The sequence below is a fragment of the Rhopilema esculentum genome, chromosome 13 (assembly GCF_057945365.1).
Source record: "Rhopilema esculentum isolate cy_ngs chromosome 13, ASM5794536v1, whole genome shotgun sequence".
Taxonomy (NCBI): domain Eukaryota; kingdom Metazoa; phylum Cnidaria; class Scyphozoa; order Rhizostomeae; family Rhizostomatidae; genus Rhopilema; species Rhopilema esculentum.
The window spans coordinates 3079150-3092207 of record NC_142827.1 but is presented as its reverse complement, the minus strand read 5'-3'; the positions used below and the strand labels follow the sequence as shown (position 1 = coordinate 3092207).

The 13058-nt window shown below is 36.5% G+C and overlaps 1 protein-coding gene and 2 long non-coding RNA genes across 3 annotated transcripts in view; 1 reads left to right on the top strand and 2 right to left on the bottom strand.

The window, feature by feature from the left end:
* LOC148958599 (uncharacterized) overlaps positions 1-5131 on the bottom strand; it is a 33190-nt gene extending 28059 nt beyond the window's left edge. The window contains exon 1 of the long non-coding RNA XR_016144528.1: positions 3178-5131. This is a non-coding gene — a long non-coding RNA (uncharacterized LOC148958599). The remainder of the gene's footprint in view (positions 1-3177) is intronic.
* LOC148958597 (uncharacterized) overlaps positions 1-13058 on the top strand; it is a 272598-nt gene that overhangs the window by 47205 nt on the left and 212335 nt on the right. The window lies entirely within an intron of this gene.
* The window catches only part of LOC135692037 (uncharacterized), a 233239-nt gene continuing 226979 nt past the window's right edge, over positions 6799-13058 (bottom strand). The window contains exons 5-6 of the mRNA XM_089112152.1: positions 9696-9804; positions 6799-7447 (exon numbers count right to left, since the gene is read on the bottom strand). Coding sequence (XP_088968278.1) covers positions 7301-7447; positions 9696-9804 — 256 coding nt within the window. The 3' untranslated portion in view covers positions 6799-7300. The remainder of the gene's footprint in view (positions 7448-9695; positions 9805-13058) is intronic.

Sequence of the window (13058 nt, the reverse complement as noted above, 5' to 3'; positions counted from 1 at the left end):
CCAGCGTAAAAAGGTACAACTCGTGATTACAAACATTTAGCACCATTCCGATTAACACTTAGTAAAGTATCGTCGTTTCTATATTAAAACACAAATCTTAAGTTTTGCTATTTTCTCTTTACCTTTTCAGAACTTAACTGCTACCTCCATACTGTCCTCGTTTCGAAATAGATTTATCTTGTTCATACATTTTTTTGAAGAAGATTAATAACTAAAGTTGAATCTGTTGCGAAAACCTCTTCATTAGAAAAGGAAAAAATAGAATGGCGGAGTGATGACGTCACAGAAGTCTAGTTTTAGAATTTTAGAATTCTGACATTTTACTCTGAAAGAAACATGAAATAATTCTAAGTACACAAAATTAGCTAAATCTGCTGTGAATCTTCTGAGAAATTGCCACAAATTCACAGGATCTTTCCCTGTCAAATCAACCTTCTCTCAATCAATCAATCAATCAACCAATCAATCAATCAATCAACCAATCAATCAATCAATCAATCAATCACTCAATCAAATCAATCAAATCTTTCAATTATATTATTATCTTATGTAATGCTTCAATAAACGCTATCCTATTCGCATATGGTGACAGCGTTGTGAGAAGATTTACAATTGGACGCTTTACCAGGAGTCAAGTTGCTCCAAGGAGCGCGGTAAGCAACGGCACAAAGGCTTCTAAAATTGCAAGCAAGCTCTAGCTGAAGGCATATAAGGAGGTCGGTGGTTTTAGGCTGGTGTCTTGCCGATGCACTGTCAATAAAATTTGTGAGTGCAATGTTCAAACTACTGTTTCTGAACTACTGCCCTCCTCTTTATAACCGTGGTGAACTACTGGCATCTGACAACAGAGGATTATGAAAAAGACAAGAGAAAAGGGAAAACGGACAACAGAATCTCTATTCCAGTCAATTGGTGATCTTTGCCTCTCAATTGATTTCGCATACGTCAAGGAAAATTGTCTCGTTGCAATCAGCTTCAATCTACAAATCTTTACAAGTAACTTTAGCAACACGACTTACCTTTCATCGATTGTAACCTAAGTAATATTTAACATAACGTCATGAAATATTTAGTGTGAACTTCTGGATAATCTAAATGTTAATAATAATTTTAAGCTTTCTTCGATAATTGATCAATTTTCAATTTTTCAGCTTTAAGATATTATTTTCCCGGCTGTTTTCCCATGTTATTGACATGTAATGTTGACATTATTCAGCGTATAAAAGCACGGCCGGTGGTTAATAACATTGAACGTCAGTCCGACTAATATATGCACTGTGGTGAAAATTTAGTTTTGTAGAAATTTCAGTTGTCCAATTACGCTGGTGGATGGGTTATGAAAAGACGAAAATATATTGTTTATTGGTAACATTTATTCTTATTTAGGTAACAACTATATGGGTAGATATGCAATTAATGTCCTAATATTATCATTGAGACAGAAACGTCAATTTATTGCATTTTTTGTCAATTTATCACTTTTATAGTGTTGTGCTAGAAAATATCGTCTATGGTACATATATCTAAAGATTAGTAAAGACTTTGAGTTTCAAGCTTTATGCAATGCTCGTGCAACGGTTCTAGGCAATGGTGTATAGATAAACTCATTTTTTATAAAAAAACTGGCTATAACAAACAAGTACTGGACAGTCAGAAAAGAATAAAAAACCTCAGTACTCGAAGCAAAGAAATTACGAGGCTCTTAAATCGTGATAAAACTAAGAACAACAAAATTTTATAAAATCCAAAAGTATCATTGCCAAGTTAGCCTCAAACTTGAAGATAATTGACGGGAAGATAATCTAGATTTGTTGTTAGGCAACTCTGAAGATTCTCTTGATGCAAAAAGAGACGAATATTGTTTCCGCACTGGGTTGGAAATGCGACAGAAAAGTTTTCTGCTAGAGATTGTGACAAAAGTAGGTACAGATGCTTCGAGAAAACCGTATGTTTCATAACTGTTGATGGATCAGCTGACGATAAAATATATCCACAAGGTCTTTAAAATTATTTTGTTTACACCTCCTCTGCCAATGGCCGGACCAGCAGAGGTACCAGCGTCAAAGGACTTGAACAATGGGACACAAAACGTGTAACTTGACAACGAGACAGAAAAGGTCGATTGTGCTAAGCAGCACATTCACCCATGCTGTTAAACATGAGCAAAACATTCCTTTACAATTGCTCAACATGAGCAACAAATTTGCTCATACCTAAAAATGGCTTTCAAAAAAGCAAATATTTGAGTATACTAAAGCTTTTTGTCTGAAACTCTTCAAAGTATAAAACGTCAGCACATAAATCGAAAACTCTACGCTAGGAAATATATATACTTAGTTGTGGATCGAAATAGGCCAATCAGAAACGCAAGCACGTGACTGTTAAGGCTGCCCAATCAGTTTCGCCTGCCTATTGAGAATGTCAACACTGGAGTCCCAATGTGAAAACGAACTCCTTATGTCAACACAATAGCGGTTTTTTCGTGCTACATTGGAATACCTTGCTTGGAAAACTAATCTAGCATCTTTGTTTAATTAAGAGCTTAAGTCGTCATTTACCTGGCTTAAATCTACAACTAATACCATAAATGATTCATCACCATTCCTTGATAAAAGACTAGTAGAAAGCGGAAAATGGCTAACGACTTTATCTGGTTGCAACAAGGCAACGAGTGAATAGCACAGAACGGACAATCATTGCCGACAAAACCAACCCTAGAATCTATCAAAGATGCTATAACTTTGTTTAGGTTGAAAAAATTTGAATTTCCAAGCATGAACAACACCAATAAACAAAAGTTGTTTACATTGCTGCTGTTTACATTTTAGCGAGAAACAATTGAAAGAATAACGGCTACTAAAGGGCAAAAAACACGGTCCGAGTCATGAAAACTCAAGGAATTAAACCTTCTCTATCGGTGTTGGCGATATAAAAACAGTTTTGCTAACGAGGCCTTAAATAATTTCCACCCAAGAAATTTTGATGGTGAAAAGATTGTAAAACTAAAGGAAGAATTAGCTTCAAGTGCATCATGAGCGAGGAAGTCTACTGAGAAAGCTAGAGCACGAGGTGACAACAAATTTTCTACGAGCGAGCCTTCAACGCTACCAATTCGTACCAGTACCAGGTGAAATTGCCAGAACCCCAAACATTATCTAAAATAGCACAAAAACATACCTGCTTAATCAGTAGAGGAACACCATTAGACTCATCTAATTGCTAGCTCTCATTGAGATGTGACGTATAGAATAAAACAGCCTATTTGTATTGTGGCTTCACCGAGCAAAACGAGGAACTCGCTATGCCAAAACATTGATTCCCCCTAGATTAACCAAGGGAATGAAGTGCCACGAAACACACATCTTACCCTGGTTATACAAATCAAATTCACAGGAGGCCGAAAGACATTGGCGAAAGACATTGTCCATAAACTAGTAGAGCAGATAAAAGAAAACGCGAGGAAGCGTGGCACAAGATACCATAAGGACTAAGAAATATAAGCAATCTCAGGCGAATTAGTTAAAGCTGAAAAGCCTCTCGTGAAATCAACTCTGGTCATATTTCATTTACTCATCTTCTAAAATGGCAGAGGATGACTCTCTTTCAGGACGAGGATTTCAAGTTAGAATAAGCTAATCACGGGGGGGACTGCCGTTAAGAACAAGAGCTTTTCATTAGAAAAAAGCGATTGAATCCCTTCTTCCTTTTTCCTACTACTTTTTGTGTTTTTGTCTTCTATTGGCTTGAGAATCTAAATTAGTCTTCAAAAAAAGTCGATTGTCTGGTAAGTCTAAACGTCTATCTTGCATAGTTCATTTATTCGCGGAACCTTTATCAATCAATAATCCTGAAGCTAAAGTTTGCTTATTCATGTTCAGTCAAAACATTTTTTGAATAAAAACTGAATCAATCCATCTACCCTTGTTCTATCTTTACAATGAAATTTGGTTTTCTTTTAAAAGCAATACGAACATGGCATTTCGCTTCCTTTTATTGGCACATTTTATCAGGTAAGTACACTGTTAAATCAAAACTACCTTCTCATTGAAAAAGGACCAGTTCTAATTTATATAACATTAACATTAATATTATATTAAAACAAAAAAGCATCGTCGATTTTCCGATTTCATGTTATTCAACTGGAATGTGTTCATGGCCAACATTTACTTTACATGGTAATGACATTTGTTTTCTCCTCGTAATATTTATAACAGAAATGCTCTACCTGGTTCATTTCGAAATACAGCGGTTATTGCAGAGCAACACAACACAGCTGAGTGAAAAGACTGGCACAACACATTTAACTCTACAGAACGCAAGACTTAAGGGATATACGCAATGATGAACAACTCCTCAACAGAAGAAAATTAATATTGCTCGTCATGATAGCCACTAGACATGCCATGGCCTCATCTTTTTATTCGATATAAAAAGTTACAAACAAAATTACCTAAAACTATACAGAGCGGAAACTACTTTATTAAGTTAGAAGAACGGCCAGAAGGAGCAATATATCATGGCTACCTCCTAGTACTATAAAATATACGTAAATCACAATATCAAATAAATCGCGAGGATATTTAAAAATTTTTGTTCCTGCATTATTCAAACCGTATGGAGGCATGGATACTTCAATGTTGCTGTGAGGATTTTTGCATTTAGATCAAATGGTAACTGTTCATGGCCATAAAGGATGACTTTTAGTAACTCTTTATGTTTCTTTATTATTTGAAAGATTTAACAAACCATGAGGCAACAATATTGCATGGACACTGTTGAAAAGATCACGTCTATTTACATCATAAGTATGGCAGAGCAGAAAGTAGTGCTCCGTGTCCTCAACGCCATCATTTGTTTGGCATAAAGGAATCAAAGTATCCCTAAAATTATGTTTGAATTCATGAAAATTTAGCTTACTAAGTCCAACCTGTAGCTGTGTTAGGATGGATGAGCCTTTTGGGCCATAAATACGATAGTTGCTTTGGGGGTGGTCATAAAAACGGCTTCGGGGTTGGGTGGATAATTGACAGTTATTTTTTATGAAAATATTCACAGAGCTGGATAGTCTGATTTCAGGGTCGAGCCTTTCCCCTTCCAATAAGCAGTTTGCTTAAATATTCCGTGATGCCTGTTAATACGAATCATTGGCCAGCAGCAATATCATCCTTCCGTTTATCCATTAAAGTCAGACCCTTACCGAATTTTCTGTCTATCTCAAAATTACTCATGCTTCTCTCAGTCTTTAAGTTGTACATATTTCGCTACACTGTGGTTTTGATCTCCATTCTCGTCTTGCCACTCACTATGGTTGTCCAGATCATAGCACATTTTTCTTCTTATCCAAACACTCACATCCTTCAGGTATTTGCTGGGCTGTTCTCGTCTGTCAAGGCTATAATCCACGTACTACTCGAGATAATCAAACGCTTGACAAGTTTGTTTCTTGAACATTGTAAACGAATGATTTTGAGATCTCTTCATTCATGCCTCAGAGTGATTTCGATAAGTTGTTGTTAAAAACCTCCTCACTTGTGTTTGACGTGTTTTTTGCTACTTTATGTAATTTTTATTTTTATTGTGTAATCTTCAATATTTAGATATATAAATTAGTGTTGAGTTGTTATTTTAAATGTTATGGTCACAGGGTTGCTATATATTTCAATGCTCCCTGCGGCATCGTCTTGTAACCTTCGTATTTCCTTGTAACTTTTATTCGGATGAAAAAAAACAAGCAGTTTGGGTAGAAGCTTGATTTGAAACCTAGCGTCCTTGCACGTATTTGCCCAATTGTAGCGCGTCTGCAAAGATCATAGCTGGCCTCTTGTAGATGAGAAATGTGGCATCTTGTGTAATCTGAAGTCCGATCGTTTACTTTTTTTAAAAAAGGATGAGGCGTCTGCTCCATCGTCCAAAGCTCAATGATTCCCAACCAAGTTCGTTATACAACTTTTCACGGGACGCACTCTTCCAGGCACCCGTTATTGCTAGTGCAGCGGAGAATTGGACAGCTTCAAGTTTTTCCATTAGATTACGTAATACAACATCGTGGCTAAATTCGCAAATATCATGTGGGATGTAACATATGACGTCGCCATAATCTAGAAACGGTCGAACATACAATTTGTACATTTCGTTGAGGGTATGTTGTGGTAGATATTAGGAAAGAAACCTCCAAATTCCAATTCCGTGCCTGGCTTTTGAGATGGCAGCTCTGATGTGACTAGAAAAGGACAATTTGGAGTCCAATATGATCCCAAGGTGCTTTTGCTTTGCATGTCTGGCCTCATTTGATCATTGTGTCCTTTTCTACCGCCCTTTTGTCACCATTCATCGTTACCTCGAACGCAGCAGCAATCAGTGTCGCTTGCCTATTAAAAATATCACCAATCGAGTCCTAGTTTGTTTCCAAATGTATACTTTCTTCAAAACCATTTTTAAACTTTCTACCACCAAAAGATTGTTAACTTTTTGTCAATATTTTTGTTTTGAAAGTATTTGTCATTTGTTTGGGACCATTCGTTGTTGTTTTGGGTTGTTTTAAAATATTGTGTGCTATTTACTTGTTCTATTGGCCATGGTAATAATTTATAGAATGATCTAAAGATTTATAGAAGATTTTAATGATGACAATGATTTTGGTGCCGTTGTTATTTGTCTGTTGTCTTCAAAAATGACTAAAAACATTATCAAAGAAAGTGGATTGTCACCAAAGGTAGCAGCAGATCAAGCCAATAGGGGTATGAAGTGTTCTCCCACTTATCGCAGACGAACATTCTGATGCGATAATAGGCAAGAAAGCGACTTCATGTTTACGCAACGCCTTATTAATGTCATATGAAGTTAATTTTAAAGGAGAAATGAAGATAAGAAAAAAAAAGATTTTTCAACATCAAGGAGCTACATAAATCAATTTAAAAATGCCAAATATTTTGTGGAAGAAATAAGGAAAAGAGGGATGTAGATTGTTAATATTAGCATATTTTATTATCACCTATCCTACATCCCAGGGAAATAGTCCAGATCAAATACATCTTGGCGATATTTGTCTATAAAATGATGTGAGTTTGAAGGTATTACAGTGCGTTTGAACACGCTTTACGCTTGTTAGCAGAGGCAATCAGAACTCAAAGGATGGAACGCGATAAAAAGATGAAACGAGAAGAAAATAGGTGCGCCATGCAACAACATACTTCCTATGCATAGGACTAATCACTTCCTCTTTTCAAAGAGAAAACTTTTCCTAAAATGAATGGAAAAATGAATGGAACCGTTAATGTTAAAAAATGAGGTAGATTTCTTCTTAGGGATACTTCATTCTCAGGCTTGTTTCGTTTTCTTTTTCTTGCTGCCGAATTCTTGACTGCATCAGTTTTCTACTTTCCTCCAGGGCCTGATAGAAACTCTGTAACTCAGCCAACCTCAACGACAACGTCCTGATAGTTGTGTTCTGAAAATGGGATTAAATTACCCATGAGAAAATCTGCTGCTCGAGATTGCTAAGAAAACTTGTCAGAAAAAATGGTTGCATTTACTTAAAAAAGATTGGGACGACCAAGATCATCACCAATTATGGCGTTCAAAGAATACATTTCAAAGAATTCAGTGTCACAGACGGGTCTGGAGCGAGAACAAGAGTTAATGAATGCTGAATCAAAATCTCAAAACATCAATGTGATCAATGTTGCTTCTGAAGGCGACCTAAAAACAGAGTTCAGAAATTGCCGCAACCTTCCTTCGAAAGAAACTCTTCCTTATTTGCCTTCCTCAAAAACTTTCTTCTATCTTTCGGATAAAAGGTCTCTAGGAAATGGAATTTGGATAAAATCACTGGTGGTATAGTTACGCTTTGTCAGGAAATTAAGAAAGGTCCAAGCACAACGGTAAAAACATCCAACTCTATATACCCTTTTCTAGTTATGTATCGGCCTTCCTTTGGACTCAATGCCGTCCTGAATGTGCCTCAAAACGTCGGAAAAATGATCGGATGCAAACTTCTCTGTTTCGAAATAGGGCCTAAAGGGGGCCAGCAGTTTCTACCATCATACAGACTGGTATACTTCAAGAAACAGCAGGTAACATAGAGAACGTGAGATCCACAAGCACTGGAGCTATACGAGCCTAAAGACGCCTGAAACACGTTCCAATAATACGACAACGCATCAAAAGAAATAGCACGTATTTTACCATAAGATATAACAAGCAGAAGAGACAGAAGTAGTCTTTGAGGGACCACTTCGATTCAAATACATCTTTACCAACTAAACTCGTGCAGCAGAGCGACAAAATTTAACAAAGAACGTAGGTGAATGCTCTACGTAAAAATAATTAACTTGAAATTTATTCAATTTTTTACTGAATGTAGAATTTCACTTACTGCTAAATGACCTTTAAAACTATTATTCAAAAGTCTGATATTTTATCACGTTGTGTACTAGATGAAACACCAGTGTTTGAAAACAAGACAAAAAAACTAGTAGCTGGGGCAAGAAATCCTGAAGTTATATCAAGTAACATTTGCTGGCAATGACAGTAAATCAGCTGGCATTTGCAGGCAACAGTGAAACAAGCTGCAAAACATGCCGTAGATTTTTGTTTTTTTGTGGACGATTTTGGAAAACACGGTAGTAGATGTACTTAAAACCCCAAATATTCTAAAAGAGAGGCTAGGGCTTTGAAAAAATTTTGAGACCAATTAGTAGATTAATCTTACTAATTGCTATCAGTTACATGTTTGCTTTGCAATAAATGCTTCCTGTTGATAGTAGTCTGCTAAATGCATCTATTGAATGGTGGTTCCAAAGAGATTGGGGATATTTGGAAGGGATTTGTTAAAACATGAAAGTTATTTATTAATAAATATGTACTGGGCAGGACTGGGTTAAATTTTGCCTGTAATAAAAATTTTTTTTGAAAGTATATGAAATTTAAAAGATGCATTCAACTAAATACCTAAGGGCAAACTAAGGGCCTTAGCTAGCCTGTGCCCCAGTTCACAAATGCTACGACATTACTGGACTGGGGCGCAGGTTAGGCCTTAGCACGAAGGATGCAAACTCGGTTTTTACAGCTGTCCCATTATATAGATCAAGGCAATTCAGGCTAATTACAAAAAGGATTTGGATCACATATAATTAATCTGCAACAAACACCCTACATCATGAAGTGCAAACACAGTAGAAAAGTTGCTTAATCTAGATCTGCAGCTATAAGGTACCTTTATAAAAGATATCAGGTGGCTCGTTCAACAGTTGAAGGTATGGAAATAATTTAATTGCGCATGTCATAAGACATAGGGTTAAATTTTCTCACTCAATATAGAGGGATATGGAGTCATGCGTAGTCATGCGGTAGGATAAATTAGCTGTGAATAGCGTCTGCGAAGACCTAATGAGTCCTAACTTAGGATCACGCCTAATGCCAGATCACGTGCCCCATCAGTACTGAAAAGTAACAGCAAAGTATTTCAGCAGAAAAACCAACATGATGTCAGCTCAGAACAACCCTACTCCGTGTGGAAACAATGGATGGGACTGACATATGCTGTAACAACGTCATTGAAGAAGCAACCTAAGTTGTTGCTTGTGCCAAAAGCTTCTTTTTCTCCTGCCAAGTGGAGTGTGGAACTAAGAGCTCATATTGATTGTAAATATCCGTTATATAATGATTTTTAATTAAAAAAACAACAAGAAACATACCAAATGACTTTCTTTGAGGGAAAACCTATTCGTCCAAATGATGCTTTCGATCTTCTGTGATAAAATTGATAGTTGCTTGGCCATCAACGGAAAACATTCGACAAATTCTCTGTCAAAAGAAAAGTAAGTAACGTTCAGTCTAAAAATGAATTAGCAAATTGAACTGAGATACCAACAATTTTCAACAGTCAGGCTGCAATGCGGCTTTTAGTAGACAGGTACTTGAAGGGGAAAAAGAAGAAAAACGTTTGCATATAGATCTAGGTATACCTGACTGAAGAAGGTAGCTCAGGGATCGTTCAAGACAAAACGTACTCGAGAGGAGGTGAATTTCCTCACCTTGGGGAATTTAAGAAAAATCCTACGCATTAGAATCGCGATAAAGCACCAAGAAGCCAAGTCTTTGAAATCTTTAGAATAATCTTAACAAATAAAAACTAAGAAACGCCTATGTACAACTTATTTTAAAGTAACAAAAATCCATTAGACGATTAGCAAGAACCAGTGGCAAATACATTGGGGTCCCCCTCACATTATTTGAAGGCCAATGGCTTTTTGTTCTAAAACAATTGGAAATATGACGTCATCTTATCATAAAAATAGACTTGCCCCCTCCCCCAATATTTAGCCAAGTGCCTGCCCCTGGCAGAAACTAGCATTATTTGCTTCAAAGGAACACAATACGGAGCCAGAATAATTCTCGAAAAGGCACGAAATCGCACTCTCCTCCGGAAAACAAGCATGATAGTCTTTTGAAATTTATAAGAGGCAAAGGGTCCAAATGACAAACAAATATCTTTTGGATGAGCTGAATGAAATTATCCCGTGAAGTGGTACAGTATTAGTCGTAAGTTTTCAAATACGATGCGTTGCACTTTAAGATAGTCAAAAAGCAGCCAGTGTAATTTGTATGCAATGCCTGATAGTATTTTGTCGAATACGTTGGTTAATTGCAAGAATTCTTAAAAAAGAATAATGGTTATTTGACCTTCTTCTTCCTTTGCGGAACATTTTTGTTTCTCTGTTTTGTATTCGTGCCATAATCTAAAAAAACTTCAAACACAAAGTCGATTTTTCGTTAAGATTAAATGTTTATCTTGTACAGTTTGTTAACTAGAGGAATTAATATCAATCAATTTTATAAAAGTTGACGATAGTCTTTTAAGCTTGGTTTCCACTATGAGTTAACGTGAGTTAATTTGAGATAATTTTGTGATCTGACATGGTTTAAAAATTATCTCATAGTGGAAACGGTCATTAAAAATTATCTCATGAAAATTAACTCGTGTTAACTCACGTTATCTCATGAGCTTGGAAACAAAATTTTTTGATTTCAAGCTCATGAGTTAACTTGAGATAACATCTTATCAAAAGAAGCCGATGCGTGGGAGGGGAATGTGCTTTAATTTGCACTGAGGTTCTTACGCAACGCACTTGCACTGAGTATTACTTTAGATGTTGAAAACAGTTTTCTTTACTAAAAAAAATTAATTGTGAAATATAAGAAACATTCTCTCATTTCTAAGATCCTGTTGCAAGTGGTCGTATTCACCAAACGCATATCTTTTTTTGGTAGACTCTCCGTACCGAAAACCTTGGCGCAGATCGCGAACGGCACTTCTAGCAAAAAATATTTTCCTTCTAAGTATTCTCAAAAGCAGAAGTAAAATAAGTTGTTCTTGTAAGACGCCCGCCATAGCTGCAAGACTCAAATAAAATGTGATTTCTGAAATTTCAATACTTAATTCTATCTCAAGTGGAAACCGAACCGGTACATGGGTTAATTTTGAGATAGCTCGCGTTATCTCACGCTATTTCACACTATCTCATGTTAACTTGAATTTAGACCATGAGTTAATTTTCAATTTAGCTCAGAATTATCTCACGTTAACCCATAGTATTCATCACAGTGCAAATATTATCACTAAATATGATTCTTTCTACAATGAAGCAAAAATGGCATGAACAAACTTCTTCGAAATTCGTACAGGAGAGGGGTAGCATTTAAATGCCGAAAAGGCAACGAGTTATGGAGCCACGCGCCCTATTTTGCGCTTTGAAAAACACGAAAATCTCTTTATACTCAATGTTTACGCTGATAAATGTCAATATTACATGTCAAAACATAAAAGATACGGGAAAACGAAATCCTCAAGATCAAAAATCCAAGGGAGCCTGAAAGACTTATCAACATTAAGGGTATCTTCGAACTCACCTTTTTGCCATTATAAAAATATCAGTAGCTCTGAGGCTTCAATCGGTAATCATACGTCATCAGAAGGAAAAAAACTTAGGTTAATCTAAATACAATTAAGCTAAGGCTAACTGCTAAAGTAACTTGTGAAGTTTTCTACGAGGTCGAATATAAAAAGACAGTTTTTCATGAAGCATGCAAAAAATAGGAAACATGGGTCAGAAATCAATAGGGAATCAATAATCTGTTGTCCGTTGCCCATTGTTCGTTCAATAATTATTTGTCGGTCTCGGTTTCAAGAGAAAATCTAGACAAATTTAACTTTTTTAGCTACGACTCATCGGCCTACCCTTCGAACCAGATGCCAAAAACCAGCAAAAAATTAAGAATCATTGGTCAGCGATCAGCTTGAATCAAAAATTATTTTTCCGTCACGGTTAAAGAGAAAATCCGGTGAAAGATAGAAAAGATTGACACGTATAGCTACCACTGATCGGGCAAAACGAGCTCTTCAAACCGGATGCCAGTTAGCAGCATTAACGCTGCTTGCGGGGGAAATAAGCTTCTATAGAGTTCGAGCATTGTTCTCATCAAAATTTATTAAATCTGCTTGGACAAGAAAATAGCTTCAAAACCACTGACGTCAACCTCTCCTTGAATACCTTCAACTAGACCTTGCTTGCGATTTCAGAAAGTTTTGTGACGTCACTCACAAGCTGCTTTGAGCAACTTGATTTCTAGTAATGCACCCAATTAAAAATCTTCTCACAACGCTGTTACCATATCCGAATAGGAGAGCGTTTATTGTTGCATTTCTGAACACGATAATACAAACCCAATATTCTAGAACATTCAGGATTAAAGAGGGATTCCTCTTCTCCTGGTATTTGTAATACGTCCAGATTGCAGACCAAATGTTGTACGGGAGAAACAGAACCAACAAAGCACCCAGAACAAAACGAATCGTTTTCGTTGCCGAGATTTCTCGTCTTGTTTCTCGGTTACCCGAATCTTCTCCGGCATCTCTCAGCATTCTCTTGATTTTCTCGGCATCAATGGAAATTCTGCACTGTCGAATACAAGATAAACATAAACAGAACAGCAAAAAGATCGGATAAATTCAACACGATTTGCAGCGGGAAAGAAGGAAACGTGATCGCTATGTAGGC